At 46.0% G+C, this 18,753-nt stretch overlaps 1 protein-coding gene across 3 annotated transcripts in view; it reads right to left on the bottom strand.

Annotated features, from left to right (window-relative positions):
• The window catches only part of LOC144931564 (drebrin-like protein), a 105,103-nt gene extending 101,822 nt beyond the window's left edge, over nt 1-3,281 (bottom strand). For 2 of the 3 annotated variants that reach the window (XM_078855539.1, XM_078855538.1), the window contains exon 1: nt 3,113-3,281. In XM_078855539.1, the coding sequence (XP_078711665.1) occupies nt 3,113-3,195 (83 nt within the window). In that variant the 5' untranslated portion in view covers nt 3,196-3,281. The remainder of the gene's footprint in view (nt 1-3,112) is intronic. The other variant, XM_078855540.1, reaches the window with a different exon arrangement.
• Between the last annotated feature and the right edge of the window lie 15,472 nt (nt 3,282-18,753).

The following is an 18,753-nucleotide window of genomic DNA, read 5'->3' on the forward strand; positions in this document are numbered from 1 at the left end:
GAATAAGTTCAACATACATACGAGAGAGCCTGGCTGGGAGCATATGTCACAATATCCACCGGGCATGACATAGCAAGCGTAAGTTTACGCGTGAGCACATACAGCAGTGTTTGCGTGTAGAATTATTGAGTAACATGGTTACTGGCAACAATTGCCAGGGAGTCCAATTACCATTTGGCTACACTGAGAAATACAGCAAGAACAGGAACACTTCCGTCGAGTGTCCACTATCTATGTTTATCTATATTATGGTGTTGTATAAAGGTGTGTGTGTGTATATTGTGGACTGCCAGGGCAGTAAGACACTCCACCCACTCGAAAATTATTCATAAAAGCAACTGTAAAAATATAGTCACGCTGTGAGCACCATGCCCTATTAACCAACGCTGCTAACATCGCCACCGTCACTCACAAACATAAACCAATCACATTAATTGATGGATACTTTAATATCATTCCCTGCTAATGGAATACATTACGACTGCACCATTCTTCCATTATAATACATATTTGTCAACATGGTGGATCCACTCTGAAATATCAGAGGGCCCTCGTACCAAGGTTTGGATACTAGGAAAAAAAAATCGTGGTTTTTTCCATGCGTGTTGTTTTGTGTCGATTTGACTCTTAGTTGACACAAAAATGTAATCTTCACCTTCATCACGCGGTGAGTTAAGGTGACATATCTGTCGAGAAAACAACTCACGCTGGCATCTTAAGTGGAGCACACCCAGTTGCTACCTCGATGTGCAGGACTGATGTTCATCAACGAACACATTCAGGTTGATTGGTGATCGAGCACTCACTGGTTCCCTTGGTCGCCTACTTATCACTATTCTATTGCTACTACCAGGCTGTCGTCTCATCCACACTTGTGTTTAACCACCACACTGCAGCTCACAACAACTCACTCACTCACCCACCCACTGCTCACCAACTGCTCACCACACTGCAGGTCACAACTCACCCACTCACTTCTCACCACACTGCAGGTCACAACTCACTCACCCACTCACTTCTCACCACACTGCAGGTCACAACTCACTCACCCACTCACCGCTCACCACACTGCAGGTCACAACTCACTCACCCACTCACTGCTCACCACACTGCAGGTCACAACTCACTCACCCACTCACTGCTCACCACACTGCAGGTCACAACTCACTCACTCACCCACTCACCGCTCACCACACTGCAGGTCACAACTCACTCACCCACTCACTGCTCACCACACTGCAGGTCATAACTCACTCACCCACTCACCGCTCACCACACTGCAGGTCACAACTCACTCACCCACTCACCGCTCACCACACTGCAGGTCACAACTCACTCACTCACCCACTCACTGCTCACCACACTGCAGGTCACAACTCACTCACTCACCCACTCACTGCTCACCACACTGCAGGTCACAACTCACTCACCCACTCACTGCTCACCACACTGCAGGTCACAACTCACTCACTCACCCACTCACTGCTCACCACACTGCAGGTCACAACTCACTCACTCACCCACTCACTCCTCACCACACTGCAGGTCACAACTCACTCACTCACCCACTCACTTCTCACCACACTGCAGGTCACAACTCACTCACTCACTGCTCACCACACTGCAGGTCACAACTCACTCACTCACCGCTCACCACACTGCAATTCACAACTCACTCACCCACCCACTCACCGCTCACCACACTGCAGGTCACAGCAACTCACTCACCCACTCACTGCTCACCACACTGCAGGTCACAACTCACCCACTCACTGCTCACCACACTGCAGGTCACAACTCACTCACCCACTCACTCACTCACCCACCTCTCACCACACTGCAGGTCACAACTCATCCACCCACTCACCCACTCACTGCTCACCACACTGCAGGACACAACCGCTGGTCTTTCTGCTTCTTCTCTTACACAGCTCCACTTTGGAATTCCCTCCCCCATGTTATCTCTACCCCCCGGCCCCCATCTAGTTCTTAGCGTAATAGAACCCTAGCTCCAAGCAACAACAAGTACAACATCTTAAATCTACTGCAACTTCCATAGTGCTTTGTGTTGCTGGTCGGCCGCTTTGAATTGTTGGGCCTATCGGGACCCTGTGGCTTGGCCGTGATTTTAAACGAAATCACCTTTTCACGTGGCGGTTAAGTCAACACGAACGCCGCTCGTGACTCCAGCCGACAGGCAGAGCAGCCAGGGCAGGAAGGGCAGCAGAGCAGCAGGGCAGCTAGGGCAGCAGGGCAGCTAGGGCAGCAGGGCAGCAGGGCAGCTAGGGCAGCAGGGCAGCTAGGGCAGCAGGGCATGAAGGGTAGCATAGCAGCAGGGCAGCCAGGGCAGCAGGGCAGCTAGGTACAACAAGCGAGGTGGGGCAGCAGCAGCAGCAGAGTTTCTGGTTTGGCAGGAAGCAGAAGCCACCACGGTGTGGGCAGCTGCTGCTGCTGCAGCCTCTGCCCCACCACCACCATCACCACCGTGGTGTGTACTGCCTGCCGTGGTGGCTGCGTGTAGAGTGGCGTGTGATGTGTGATGCAGTGCGGAGTGCTGTGATGTGTGGGTGTAGTGTGGAGTGGTGTGTGCTGTGTAGCGTGGTGTTGCGTTGCGGTGTGATGTACTAATGCGTGCAGTACAAGGAGCGGTGGGACGCTTGGTGTGAGGGCAGTCGTGCGTGCCGTGATTCGTGGCGTGCTGTGTGGGTCGTGATGGGCTTAGTGTGGGGGGCGGGATGGGATCTGTAGTCGATGTTGCGTCCTGTGGTTGCGTGGTCGCCAGCTGCCGTGCAGGTGCGATGGTGGACGCCCGTGGGGCGATGCGCGTTGCCGTGTAGCGTGGTGTAGTGTAGCGTGGTGTAGTGTAGTGTAGCGTGGTGTGGTGTAGTGTATCGTGGTGTAGTGTATTGTGGTGATGTGTAGCGTGGTGTAGTGTAGTGTGGTGTAGTGTAGTGTGGTGTAGTGTAGCGTGGTGTAGTGTAGCGTGGTGTAGTGTGGTGCATCGCTCCGCGTTCTACCGACACTCGGCCCGCGTCTGGCCAGCGACACAACAACAGCAGCAGCAGCAGCCACCACCGCCGAGCTACGCCAGAGAGAGACGGCCACCGCTCACCAGCTGGTGGACGACTTCTCGCTGCACACATCCTCGTAGGCCGCGAGCAGAGCGGTGCGGTTCTTGTCGAGGTTGAGCGCCATGACCGCCGCCTTCTTACTCCTCCTGCCGCTGCTCCTCCTCCTGCTGCCGCTGCTGCTGCTGCACCTCTCCCCCACGCCTCTCTCGCGACTCTCACCCCGCCGCCTCCTCCTCCCCCCCACTCGCACGGCGTCACCACCACCACAGCCAGCAGCACCTCCAGCACCTCCAGCACCACCACCAGCACGACCAATAGCACTACGAGCACAACCACTACCACCACCAGCAGCAGCACCAGCAGCACCACCAGCACCACCACCAGCACTACCCCCACAACCACCACCACCACCAGCACCACCCCAACCAGCACCAGCACCACCACCAGCACCACCACAACCAGCACCACCCCAACCAGCACCACCAGCACCAGCAGCACCACCAGCAGCACCACCACCAGCACTACCCCCACAACCACCAGCACCACCACAACCAGCACCACCCCAACCAGCACCACCAGCACCAGCAGCACCACCAGCAGCACCACCACCAGCACTACCCCCACAACCACCAGCAGCAGCACCAGCAGCACCACCAGCACCACCACCAGCACTACCCCCACAACCACCAGCACCACCACCAGCACCACTCCAACCACCACCAGCACCACCACCAGCACCACCACCAGCACCACCCCAACCAGCACCACCACCAGCACCACCACCAGCACCACCAGCACCAGCAGCACCACCAGCAGCACCACCAGCAGCACCACCACCAGCACTACCCCCACAACCACCAGCACCACCACCACCAGCACCACCCCAACCAGCACCAGCACCACCACCAGCACCACCACCACCCCAACCAGCACCACCACCACCAGCACCACCACTACCAGCAGCAGCAGCAGCACCACGGGGCGGAATTCTCTGCTCCCTTCTCCTGGGCGGGGTTCCCAAAGCGGTGCCCCGCCTGGGGGTGGGGTTGACGTCACAGATTCCACCCAGACCCGCCTTCTTTGTGACGTCACCGTTTTATTTTCTCTCCACGTTGGTGGGTTTCTGTTGACAGGGGGCTCCTCGACTTACGAACGAGTTGGGTTCCAGAGGACTGTGCGTAAGTCGATTTGCTCGTAAGTCCAACTTTACTCCCGTCGATTCCAAACATGTTGTACGGCGTGTACACCAAACACGGGGAATGGCGTTCAAAGTTGTATAATCTCCTGTAGACGTAGATGCCACTGGTTCTTTACTTTCTTCAGAAGTAGATGCCACTGGTTCTTCACGTTCTGCAGATGTAGATGCCACTAGTTCTGAACTTTCTGCAGAAGTAGATGCCACTGATTCTTAACTTTCTGCAGAAGTAGATGCCACTGGTTCTTAACTTTCTGCAGACGTAGATGCCACTGATTCTTCACGTTCTGCAGATGTAGATGCCACTGGTTCTTAACTTTCTGCAGAAGTAGATGCCACTGGTTCTTAACTTTCTGCAGATGTAGATGCCACTGATTCTTCACGTTCTGCAGATGTAGATGCCACTGGTTCTTAACTTTCTGCAGAAGTAGATGCCACTGATTCTTTACGTTCTGCAGATGTAGATGCCACTGGTTCTTCACGTTCTGCAGATGTAGATGCCACTGGTTCTTCACGTTCTGCAGATGTAGATGCCACTGGTTCTTCACGTTCTGCAGATGTAGATGCCACTGGTTCTTCGCATTCTGCAGAAGTAGATGCCACTGGTTCTTCACGTTCTGCAGAAGTAGATGCCACTGGTTCTTCACGTTCTGCATATGTAGATGCCACTGGTTCTTAACTTTCTGCAGAAGTAGATGTCACTGGTTCTTCACGTTCTGCAGAAGTATATGCCATTCAGACGCTGTCTCCCCGACATACCTGGTCTTCACCTGAGGACGGCTGCTTGCGTTGTGGCCGAAACGTCGTGATAATTATTTTATTATGTTTTATTTTTATTATTTTATTACTTCCCTTCTACGTGACTTTATCGAAAGAACCAAGAAGATAGATGCCACTGGTTCTTCACTTTCTGCAGATGTAGATGCCACTGGTTCTTCACGTTCTGCAGAAGTAGATGCCACTGGTTCTTCAGGTTCTGCAGATGTAGATGCCACCACTGCCATCTATTGCGCGACGGTTGAACTTACGACTCTCGGTCTGAACAGCCAACTGGACATACGGAAAGGTTTGTTCGTATCTCTGAAAGTTTGTAAGTCTAAAGTTCGTAAGTAGAGGAGTCCCTGTATGTGATTTTTTTTTATTTGTATTATGTACGGTCCAACCCAGGGGTCGGTAACTAAAAATAACAAGAAGATAACACATTTTAGCGTTTCAAATTCGGTAAACAATTTTTCATATTTCAAGAGCCGCAATTGCACGTGGTGAATACGAGCGCGGTCGTCCTTAATAAATCAAGTTACGAAGCGCTCCTTAAAGAAGCCGCACGCGGCTTCCGGAGCCGCAGGTTTACCGGCCCCTGGGCTAACCTATTGCTACCCAAAAAATTCGCTCGATGCCGTTTGAATCCAATCACATGCGGCTATTACGGTCGGACGTCAGGCGACATTGTGTGCGCTGTGTCCTCGTCCGGTTTTGCTTTGTGTGGCAGTTTTTTTGGAAAGCATCTACTACCGCATAAAACGAGGGAAATTTGTATATGCTGTATAACACAACCAAAACAAAAAGCCGTTTAGAACGAGTTTGCTGCACATATAGAAATGTCAGTATGTCGATCAACAAGTAGCTTGATGTATATGGTGAGGTAAAAGTACCTATTGTTTCTAAGACGTCTTTGTCAGCGTGGAAGAGTAGACCAAATACCAGCTAGAGCTCCCTCTAGCGGTGGCCTTTGCACCAGCAGTGGTGTGAGCAAGTAATTCCAGGGCTCTTGCGCCTTCTAACTGAGAAACCTTATACTGCCGTGCGGTTTGTTGTTACGTTTATCCGTGACAATCACTGCATTCATGACTAAAATTCCGCTGCAAATGTCTACAAGCTCCTGACTTACAGAACCTGTCAACTATTCGGAAAACGGTTACCGGCTGGGTGGGGAGGGTGGGGAGGGGCTGGTTGGGGAGGGTGGGGCTGGGTGGGGAGGGTGGGGCTGGGTGGGGAGGGGATGGTCACCCCGTGGTGCCCTTATACAACTCAACGTTTAACCTACTCACGCCGGCTTGTGCCCGCCCTCACAGTCGGGCATATTTGCGGAATACACCACGCCGCCGTTGACCCTGGCCATTGACCGAGCAACCCAACCTTCCTACCAGCTCCCTCCGCAGGAATGTGTTGGACGTTAGAATACGGGCGCATTGGTGCCTTTACTTGTTTTTTAGCACATGTCTCCGTACATGCAAATAACCAAACAACGTAGCAAAATAATACTGACAAAATGCACCCACATATCTGTCTCTCCACATTGAAAACTAAAAGTGTTTCTTACACAACCCCATCAGCCGCACGGCCTTCTGGGAGTGCGTAATATTTAGCACCAAACTCTGGACCGGTTTCGACGGACAGTGTCTCATCAGTGTCTCATCAAGAGTGTCAGGCTTGCTTGAGTCAATGCGGGTGGACTACTGCTCTTACTTACAGGCAAGGAGCATCTCTCTTTACGAGTCCGGGTTCAACAGCACAATAATCATGAGGCTCGTTGTCGAGAATATAAATGCCGAAATAAATCATCAGACAATTTCTCCTTGTCTGCTAATTATTTGCAAAGAGACATTGCTGATTTATTGCATTTATATGCAGTACAGTGCTCCAAAAGGACGTGAACGCTTATTTAAAGCTGCACATTATGCGGGCTCCCTCGAGGGACCGGCTTGTCAGCTTCTCTTTAATGTCGATGCATTCCTTCATCGCCACCGTGCACCTCCTAGGCGTGATGTCAGAAGCTGACACGCGCGGATGTGGTTGTTTTTTTGTAGGGGGCGTCCATAAATGACGTCACGCAATTTTGGACGATTTTTGACCCCCCCCCCTCGTCACACGGCGTCACAAAAAGTCTGACCCCCCCCCTCAAATATGACGTCACAAAGCTCTGCCCCCCCAAAACCATATTTCCATTTTGAAAATAAAACATGCTTCAAATCGCTTTAAACTATTGTCATTGTAGTGCGTATTTAATGTGGCGCTGCACTCTGATGTTGTAGGAGAAAACATTTATTAAAAAGTATATTTAATAAAGTAGAACGTTTTGTCTATATTTATTTAAAGTTGCGCATTTTGATGCGAATTGGAAAGGCCTGCGTGCACTGTACACGTCGTTTCCATGAAGTAATATCAGAAATTGCTTCAACTATGGAAATAAAAAAAGCCCTATTGTTCACTGTGTCCTTCAACATTCGTTTTGAAATAAAGAAGGGAAATCGTGCATTTAGTGATTCTCTAGCACTTTCTAAAATGTATTTATCCTCAGAGGTATTTTATTATGAGTGTGTTTTACCTGCCCTGGCAAATGGATTGTAAGCGTGGATCGGACACACAGACAATGAACAAAGCGAAGTGTGCAAAGATGGAAAGTGTGCAAACATTAAAACGTGTTCAGACAAGCGTGGAGATGCGATGCTTTATTTATTTCGAAAAACAATTGGCAAAATGTGAATGTAATGAATAACAAATATGTACGTGTGGCTTTAATTCTAGCGTTTGTTATTTCATATTTTGCCAGGATGTGAAAGGAAAATAAAATGAACAATAACATCGTACACAAATATTTTGCAAATGGATGATGCGATTATCGTGCATGTTATACCGAACTATATATTTGTAAGATTGCCATATTGTGACAAACCGAGTTAATATAGGATTAGGCATTCCTATTAGCACTGCATTTGAAAAGAAAAATGTGATTAGGCATCGAGTTAGCAGTAGGCCAGGGTTATAAACAGTGTATATATACACATTACACGTGACAATAACATTACACGCATAAAATGCATATTTTTTTTTATCAGTAAATGCACACGCCTTCTGAATATTTACACATTCTGGTGGGAGCAGGAGCGCAGTGGTCAAGCACGCGGCATTACGAGCCCATAATCATGAGTTTCATTTTGAGACAAGCGATTTATGACCCAGTCCTGGGCCCCACCTCCTTCAACCCGCAATGACCAGCGTGGTGAGGTATTGCCAAACAACTTCTATTCCCAACTCAGAATACGGAGACCTTTATTCAGCAGTGGATTGTCAAAGGTATATAAAGAGTATATATACATCCATAATACAGTTTTTTTGGGTTAGATCGCGTACATATATAAATGCGTCGTTAAACCCGCCACCACTCGACACAGCCAATTAGTAAGGTTTGTCACATAAACAGAACATGCCAATTAGTTACTATTACAGCACACCGGTGTATCTCCAAAGCCACAATGTTGTGGCTACCGTAATTGGCATGTTCGCGCAAACCCTACGTGTTAAACTGAATATATATACACACACTCTGTAGCTTGCTTTAAGCTGTGTTAGTTTTTCACGAAGCACTTAGACACCAATGCCGTGGGAAACTAAAAACAACGCTTTGCCAAAGGAGCGGAATATTTCGTGCTGGAGACCGTGGAGGGAATAAATACGTGTTCATTTCATCAGCACCTTCCAATGCTTTTTGTAAAGCACGTGCTTTTCGTGTTTGTTAAAGGAGATTTTTCAAGTAAAATAAAAGTAGAAAAATATTCAACTGGTTAGAGAAGCGTCGAGTTTAATTGAAAAATGCCCCCGAGCCAAGAATTTAGTTTTTATTTTAAGGTTTAAAAGCATCACCACATTATGAAAGTAATAAAAAAATAATTCCATTATTATCAGCCGCTGACACTGTATTCACTGTTTTTGATGTGTAGAAATACATATTCTGATTAAATATTCTGTATGTATGAATAAATATTAGTGTAAATATATATTCTGATTTATTCCTTGCAGATTTGCGTTTGCCAAAGAGATTACAGAGGCACCTCATTAAATAATGGTGGAGAATTCGTTTTCCCAAAAGGTTGACATGCCCACTAGAATAATATCAGTCACTACTATCGTGTGTTTGTTGTAACCGTCTGATCCAACCCTACTGGGCATCTGTGAAAATAGCTTTATAGCTCATCGGATTCTCCAGTAAAAAATATATACTTTTGAACAATTCTTATTCTGACAGCTGAATTAAGGGGCTGCCCACGATGTCTCCATCGTCCATGGCTCAGGCCTGCCGTGGGACAAAAGCTGCAAAGTGTGCAAAGAAACATGGGGAGATGCATTCGTGGAATGCATCAAGAGGAACACGTACAAATGCAAATTTAGAGACATATTTTGCGAACAAAAACAGTATGTGGACTTCGGTAGAATGCATTGCTATAAGGAATGATGGCCGTTGAATGAGACTGGTTTACAGAATCGCAGCCAATGGATGGGCACACCCTGGAGATTACGCCCATCGATGAGATGGGGTGACGAGATCATTTGTTGTGCAAGGAGTACGAGGAGAGGGTGAGGGATGGCTGCAGTGTTTGGAGGCCTTCATCCAGCATTTGACGGGCAATGGCTAATGACGGTCTGTCATTTGTAGTTATAATTTAAAGTTGCAAGTATAGTATTACTTCTTGCAAGTGAGTTGTGGTGATTTCGAAAATATGATTAAAATATTAACACTGTGGGAAGTCAGCAGTGTGGTGGTTTTGTGAAAATGGCTCCCACCATAGAAACGTGGAATGTCCATCACTGACTCAGAGCCCCCGATAGAACGGCCTAATACTAGCTAGAGCATGGAGACACCTTGACGTTTACGACATCATCCAAAGTTGTGTCAATGGCAGGGATATCACAATATTTAGTGTGTCACTCAACCGAGATCAAATCAATTTGTAAGTCCTATTTACTCTGTAACATGTGCATTATACCCGACGGGCTTTGTAACCACTCAGTGGGAAGTCGTCCTTCTGCGGTCGAAAGAGTAACCGAGCACCACCTGCCATTCATCGCAGCACGGAAGCACTTTTAACAATTACAATCGTTAATATCGCGTACAAAAAACATGTGCAAAATGTTTGCCGTGATGGACTTCTGGTGCGACAATAGAAACAATCTCATCCTATTCAGATTTACATAGCGCCTTATTCCAAAGCCTCATTCCAAGGCTCTGTAGAGAAATTATACAATTGAACGTAAGGTGACAGTGGTTTAGATAACGAGTGTGGTTGTTAAAAGTGATGGTAGTCAGGAGGATAGGTGGGAGTGGTTAGGAGCGTTTGGGGGTAGTGATAGGGGTGGGGGTTGGGTGGTGATCGGGGTTGGAGTAGTGATAGGTTTAGGGGTAGTGACAGGGTTAGGGGTAGTGACATGGATTGAGATAGGCCTGGTCGTAGCTGAGGGGCCGGAGCAGTAGGATCGGCTGGTGAGATGAGATGTGGGTTGTTTTAAGGGAGGAACGGAAGCAGGTTATTGATGTCTTGATGTGCAGTGGGGAGTTTGTTGAAGGGGAGCGGTTTTTTTAAAATCTCCCCGCCTTTTCCAAGATGTTTAGCCAGGGTGAACGAGAAGGTCTAATAATCTCTAGAGGCGGGCTCGATAGAGATCCCTGGAGTGGAGGCCCTTCCGCCAGAAGTGAGTAATTGCAGGGCCGCGCCTTTAACTTTTACGTTTTCCATTTGCTTAGACATGCAAAGTGCCACGAAACCCCGCCTGTCAATAAATACAGTTGCCAACGAAGATGTCAGCGCCAGGCAAATGGGGCTATTATTATAATTCTTTATCGCCTTGCTGCCAAATCATCGATTACAAGCGGAGACACGAAACTCATCTCTTGCAACAACAACAAACGTCACGTGGACAACGCAGGCGTTCAAGTGCCCTCCTGTCCACCGCCACCCGCCATGTACAAAGTGTCGGCTCAGTGAGGTTGGCCGATGCTCGTCATCTTTGCCGGGTTTAAATTTGTTTGCGTGCAGAGCTGCGCGGTGGGGGGGGTGAAATGCGGTTTGGTTTTGGGAATCCAGTTTCTCTGGTTTTACCAATCGGTCGCAATCTGAATTCGTTGCTGCAGAGTTTTTTGCGCTAACGGGTTTATCTGGCTGCTGTTGCACGAGCTGAATAGACACCCTGCCCTGCGTGTTTTACTCTCGTTCAGTCGACGTTTTTATTGTCCTGGCTTTTCAGTTCGACATCAAACGGGCAAAGACGCGATCAGTGTTCTTGGTTGTGCTCAAGCATGGGTGTTGTTCATCTCAATTGAGATTTTTTTTTGCTGCGATAAATTTCCACGTGATAACCAAGTTTGTTGCGCTATTATTTGTGGCCAGGTCGCTTCTGAAAAGAAGTTTATTTCCTCAGTAGGTTTTACTTGGTATAATAAAAAAAGAACTTGTTTAGTTTTATTTGTTTATATTTTTAAGTGATTTGTTTATCTTTCCTATACTTTGGACTCCTATCGTGTGTTTGTATTGTTTGTCGTAACGTTCTGATCCCGTGCCCCTACTGCACATCTGTGAAAAAAAGCTTTATAGCTCATCGGATTCCTCCAGTCTAAACAAATTTTCTAATTCTAAATGAGCAGTATCGCAAATTCCACCTTCGTATGATCGGAAATGAGTATATCTCCATAAAACAACCACTCCTGACTTGTTTTCAAGGGGTGTAGCTTCACCAGGTGACGCTCACTTTCGCTGATAACACTATGTAACACGATTTTTGTCCCTGGGTAGTAAGTGTTATTTTTTAATTACTTATGCCTAAAAAGTATAGAAAATTACTATTATTCCCCACAAACTTTGCTTCTGTGACCAGGACTTTATGTGAAGGAATGACACAAATGCACACGTTTGTTTTATCATTGAAAATAAGTACATTTCAAAATATCACTGTCCTGGTTACAAAAACAAAGTTTGTAGGGAATAATAGCCATTTTCTGTACTTTTGAGGCATAAACAATTAGGAAATAACACTTACCACCCAGAAACACTTTTTTTTACACAGTGTAATAATGGTCATGCCACTGATGATTGGGGGCTAAGTTGAACCCTGGCCAGGATTGGAACTGATACTCTAGAACCCTTTTGCTTTATCAGCTGACCTATATTCCATCCGTAGGCATCAATTAAGTGGCATATCCGCATTTGCAGATGGAATTGTGGCAGTAAATTAAACACCCATCAATTTAATGCGAATTATCCTGTCATGCGTTTAGTGATGTGATATACTTTAATAGCGTTCATTAGTTTGGCGCAAATTTGTCATCATCATCATCATCATTGTAACCTGTCACGATCAATCAACTGCTGGATAAAAACCTCACCAGGCGATCACCCTCTCACACAATCTTACGATGCAATCTTCTACCTCGCTGCTACCCACGAGTTGATTTAATTGCTCCGTCGCCCGCCCACGAACGTCCTCGATGATGTGTTTAGTTGTTCGGCTCGAAAGAAAGCTGTCTCTGGTGTGGACCAATCAGTTTCAAGACCAATGCATATATTATCAGAGTATGTTTCTTGTTTGCATTTTGACCACAAGCATTGCGGTTAATGCAGACATTAATCTTTGTAAAAGGCTTCAATTTGGTGTTTTAACATCTTAACACCTGTTTTGTTGCCAGAAAAAAGGGGAAAACCTATTCTCATATTTTGGTACTGGCAAAGGAGGTCCCATGATGTCTGCTTCGTGTTTGTGGATATGTGTCGTTTGCCATGTACAGCGCACTGTTTGGGTGGATAGGTACTGGGGAAGAATTTAAGGAAGATGGCATGGGCAGAGTTGGGGGTGGGGGCACTGGGGGGCAACCTCCCCCCCCCCCCCCCCCAGACTGGGCACATTTATTAATTTCTTTTCAGTATTCTTTGGGTCTTTCGGTAAAGTCACGTAGATGGTTCAAAGAAAATAACAAAAAAACTACGACGTTTCGATCACAACACAATCATCATCAGGAGGAAAGCTGCTGAATGCAGACTGTTATTTTCAGTAGTTCACAATAATGATTGTAAAAATAAATAATTAAATACAACCACGATTCATAATGTGAGGGACTAAGCGAACCCCAGCCCAGCACCCCACCCCCAAACATAGAGGTCAAACGCTGCCTATTGAACCGCTGGTCGTTGTTTCAACTGCCAACAACCAGGAGACCCAATCGGACCGGCAACCTCCGTCAGCATTGCGTTGCAGCTCATAAATTGATAATGCATATCGGGGTACGGTAGTCAATAAAAGCAGCACCACACACGACCTTTTACAGTTGGAGTACACGGGGAATAATGTAAATCTATCGTGTGGGTGGGGTGGCAGGGTTAGGTTTAGGGTTTAGTTTAGCTCTCCCACGTGTCAATCTTGATTTGCAGCTTTCGTGACTGCAGGAATCCACACTCTTTGGTTCTTTCGGTAAAGTCACGTAGGTAGAAATAAAATGAAACAAATCACGACGTTTTTTTGTGGGCAGAGTTTATCCTGCCGTGATGTCTGACGTTCTGCTCCATGACCTTACTCAGCAACTGAGTCAGTTCCTCAAAACAATTGTTTTACAACATGTACAGCGAAATGTCACAAACGTGAAAATAAACGTGGTACAAACAGAAAACACATCCGAGCTATACAGGATGAATACAAATGCCTACACAGTAGCAAGGGTGGAGCTTCAGGCTGAGAATTAAGAACCAAACCAGTTACTCTAGCTAGAATTTAAAGAATGTTGGGTTTTTTTTTCTTTCTGAGGAACATATGTTCACTAAATTTGGCATGCTATGCGATTATAAATTAGATTAAGCAGTTATGCAACATGGGGCAAAAGCGAGCACGTAAACGTGGAACAATTAGTACAGGAAATGTCACTGAAGTAAAAAAATACGTTGTTACAGGCATGTACAGCTTGTCTAACATGTATGATACATTAGCTATTTTGACCACGTCTATTTTTTCTCTGTAATTGTACCACTAAATAATGTGCAGGATGGTCCAGATGTCTTGTGGCTCCAAATTAATCGACCCCTAACATTGTTTTTCCTCTTTGCTTATTGATTTCTGTTTTAAATCAACCTTACTCGAAAAAAATATATAGGTTGTATAGAATGAAACGGCAGTCACAAGACATCTGGACCCCGCTGCACAACTTTGAGGTTACACGGCTTTGAGAAATCCCCTTTTGCATCACAGCATGTCAAGGAAATGTCCCTTGTGAGAAGACAACATCGCATGCTGCGTGAGATCAATTCAACATGCCTCTTACATCCAAGAGTAGAAGTCGGCCTTTCATGCTACGTCAAGAATATATGTTTTTAACAATCAAAAGATATAGATTTATTACATTTTATCTTGCCAGTTGGTACTCTTGGGATGCCATCAGAATGTTTCGAGTTCAAATGCCAATTGGGGGACATCTCAGCCAACAACACCTCTAGGGTCGATAAAATAAGTACCACTTTCAAGGCAATGGTGGTTATCCTATGGATTGACCATCATCATCGCAAAAGTCAGTTATGAATCATATTGGCAGAGAAAGCCTTCCTGTTGAGGGGGGGGGGGTATTGGTGAAGGTTCTGCACAGATTCCACTCACAACAAAATCAGAACAATTAGCTTATCTTCGGCCACTTTGCAGGTCCATGCCTAAAACTCTTGACCAATGCCTGGGTGGCTACCCATCCAAGTCATAACCAAGCTCGCGTCTCTGATCATATTCCAAGATACGATGAGACGCATTCAGGGTGGTTTGGTTGTAAGGCAATTTTGCACATCGTGGTTAATTTGCCTTGGCACAGTTAGTGGGAACTAATGAAGGCCGTGCGCTTTTTTTCAGCCGAATTAAGGGCCCGCAGCAATGAGGCGTTGCACAGCAAAGCACAGTACAAGGTGGTCCAGATGTCTTGTGACCCCCCCCCCCACCCCGATTGATAGACCCCTAACATTTTATCCCCCATTTGCACATTCATTTTTGTTTTAGCTAAACCTTACTAAAAAAATATATATGAAGTTTTAGATAATTAAGTTTGGGGTCACGAGGCATCTGGACCACTCTGTCCAGGCTAATTTGGCCAACCTGGTATGGACTGCCACCTCGTGGAGCCAAGCGGCCTGTGCACAAACAAAGTTCCTGTAGGAAGAAGCGGTCCGCACCGCCAGGACGCGTGGCTCTTCGAAGCCCTCTCGTGGCTGGCAGAGCCCGACATTGGCATTTGATTCCCCCGCACACACATTGCTATCGCACGCAACACGAGAATGCTTCATGCACACACGAACTTCACACATCACAGAGCAAGTTGTTCTTCATTGTAAGGCACGCGGCCCACTGACGACTACCTCTCCCCCCCACCTACAACACACACCAAGTGAAAACACCTCCATCATCATCACGCCAATGTTTTCAAATGTGACGGCCCTCACACTGATGATGTCTTAACGGCGAAAGTGCCCCCTCCTCCCCCCACTCTGGAAATTAGTGAAGAACAATGCCCTAGAGTAACATCATTGTCCAGGTGCATTTTAAAGATGCGTTTCGTAATTAATGCATTTGTAAAAACATTTCGTTGGCGTCTAATGGTTTCAATCTTTAAAAAAAACGTTTTAAGAGCTTGCCAACAAATACGTGAAGTGTGCGGTATTTGTGTGAGGCTATCAAACGTTCCGGTTTGGCAGGGACAATCCAGATACTCTTTGGTTCTTTCGGTAAAGTCACGTAGGTGAAAAAAATTAATTAATAAACCTAGAAAATGAAAATAACTAAATTTAGTTATTTTCATTTTCTAGTGTGACAATGTTCTTATTCCCCATTGTTTGTACCGCAGAGGTGGCAAACCCTAGTCCCAAAATCAGACGTGATAATATGAAATCGTTCATACTCTTTGGTGCTTTTGATAAAGTCACGTAGTTAGAAATAATATAAAATAAAACAAATCACGACGTTTCGATCGCAACACAAGCGGTAGTCATCAGGCTAATGACGACCGCTTGTGTTGCGATCGACACGTCGTGATTTGTTTTAATTTATTTCTAACTACGTGACTTTACCGAAAGAACCAAAGAGTATGTATTCCTGCAGTGACGAAAGCTTCAAATCAAGATTAAATCGTTTATTCACACACTCACTGTCAAGTGAGTCAGAGCAGCCGAAACGCCGCGGCCGCGTAACATCATTTCAGAAATACATGATTTCATAATATATATCGGGGAAATGTGGTAAGGGCTACAGATGGGATGCACCCGCCATACGGACAGGGTTACCATTGGAGTGGATTTGGCTATGTAACAGTGAGCGTGGCTGAAGGAGGGAGGGGGCCGTCGGCTAGCCATGTGTCCTGGTTGAGCCTCCAAGAAAGTCGGTCGTCTTCTTACTTAGACATACCAAACGTGATGATCAACTTGAAAGGTGAATAAGACATTAAACAATTGGCAATAATGCAGCGGCAAGCTAGTTAGACTGTTAGACTAATAGTTGTAAGTTTGCGATTTCAAATCTTAGTTGTGGGTCATTGCAGGTTATCATCTCTCCGGCAAATATACAATGAGTAGCACATCATGAGAAGTTACTATTAGTCATCTTATGAAGTGACAGTTTTTCTGTCACGGAAATGTGGAATTTCCAGCAAATGGCTCAGGGCCACCAATTGAGTTGATCACTATCTCACTGCTTGTTTGAGCAAGCGCTTGATAACTTCATGTTAATTAAATTGTCATACTCTGGGATAAATTGGTGAATATTTGTTATCTGTTACGCAACACATTGTCTTATCGGGGTTGACTCGATCTCCAATCATCGCCCCAGTGCTGGTAGAATGAACACCGTTCTGTGTGACGCATACAGTAGTAGCTGCTCTCTGAGTAGCCTGAATCTTAGCACGGTAACGTGGCATTCCCTTCACTTCCTCAGCACCCACACCAGAGCTGAGCACTGCCCAGTGCTCATCATAACGTGGAAACAGAGACCCAGAAAGTCGAAAGTCATCTCAGTATTTGTTGAACTAGCCTGACCCTCCTCATGAGACCCAGAAGGCCAAAACCAGTCAAGTGCTGAGTTGCTAAAACAAATGCCTCTGTATAATATTGCTCTGGAAAGCCAATACTATAAAATATTGATATTGAATATAAAATGTCCATTAATATGTGGAGACAGAATGGATTTCTGTTGGCTTTATACATTTCGTGCTTCGATAAAAAAAACGTTGCAGGAGATTAACAAAAAATCAGTACAGCATGAGCGGTGTCGTGCTTAATGAACAGGAGCAATGATCTAAATTTAACTTGCCCTCGTACAATTACATAACGTGTGACGTGAAGTCAGGGCGCACACTTTGTGATTAACTGCGGCGATGAAAGCGTATTTAACGCGTGTTTAAGGGAAACTGAGTGTACATTAAGGCAAGGCCAATAATTATAATGTACCACCAGGAAGGGAAAAAAAACATTTCCATTTGCTATCATTAACAATGTGCCTACCGAACAAGCACATAGGCATTTGTGGTAAGGAATACGAAAATGGTTTTATTGTCATTAAACGGGTGACCTCTGCATTCTAAGTCCAGTGTGCGAACCAATGCAAACAATGATACCAACTGCGGCTGTTATGCACAAAAAATATAAATGCGTATACTGTATAGGTGTATTTTTAGAAATAATGTGTGGTGTTTCTTCCCAATGTTATTCCCAGAGCGTTATTCTTGTCACGTGGCAAATCATTAATTTGTAATGTTCGCAGAGCATTGCGACCCCGTGTGTCTGAGAATGGATGTGCAAGAGATTTTCAAGGAACTCATGAAAAACCCTTCAAACACGATGGATTTCCTTGAAATGGACCACTGGTCTGACTCTTCATGGAAATGCATAAACTGGTCTGAGCTGGTCTGAAAGCAAGTCCAGGAGAAAAAAGCACGCTTCATTCGAGACCCAAAATATTGCACCTCTCGGCTTTGACATACCTCGAAGACACCAGTGGTGTTACCTTCATGAACCGAAAATTAAAGGCGCATCTTCGATTAGCACGGTTTATACTCTTTGGTTCTTTCGGTAAAATCACTTAGGTATAAAATAAATTTAATCACGACGTACCTATATAGCCTCTTGCTGTAACAGCAGCCCTTTTGCCCACTTCAGCAATTGTTTCTTGCTGTGGTTGTCCCACCTGATGACGGACGCTTGTGTTGCGCCCGAAACGTCGTGATTTAATTTATTTTATTTTATACCTACGTGACTTTACCGAAAGAACCAAAGAGTATGGATCCCTGCAGTCACGAAAACTTAAAAATTTAGATTAGTTCGGCATACATACATACATGCAACCCAAACTATGGACCACACGGTAAACCACTGCAGTATGCGCTCCTTTAACGGAGGAAAAGCAAAACTCCGCGAACTCTCCCCAGAAGCCCTTTTGTGACCAGCAAACCTCGACATTGACATTTAGCTCCTGAACATGTTACCACCATACGCAAAGCGTAGAGAGAAAATGAACGTGAACAGGACACGTTGCTTGAGCGATTGATGGCCAGAGGTCAGGAATACTGACAGTGTGGTAGCCGAGGATTGAAACACGTCCGCGATGACATCCACCGAGGAGATAGAGTGTTGAAATCAGCTCGTGGGCAGGTGCCAGGTGAATTATTGTCACGTCGTGGGATCATTTACGTTGGCAAGCGGCTTGGGGAAGCGTTCG

This window comes from Lampetra fluviatilis, chromosome 4, assembly GCF_964198595.1.
Source record: "Lampetra fluviatilis chromosome 4, kcLamFluv1.1, whole genome shotgun sequence".
NCBI lineage: Eukaryota > Metazoa > Chordata > Hyperoartia > Petromyzontiformes > Petromyzontidae > Lampetra > Lampetra fluviatilis.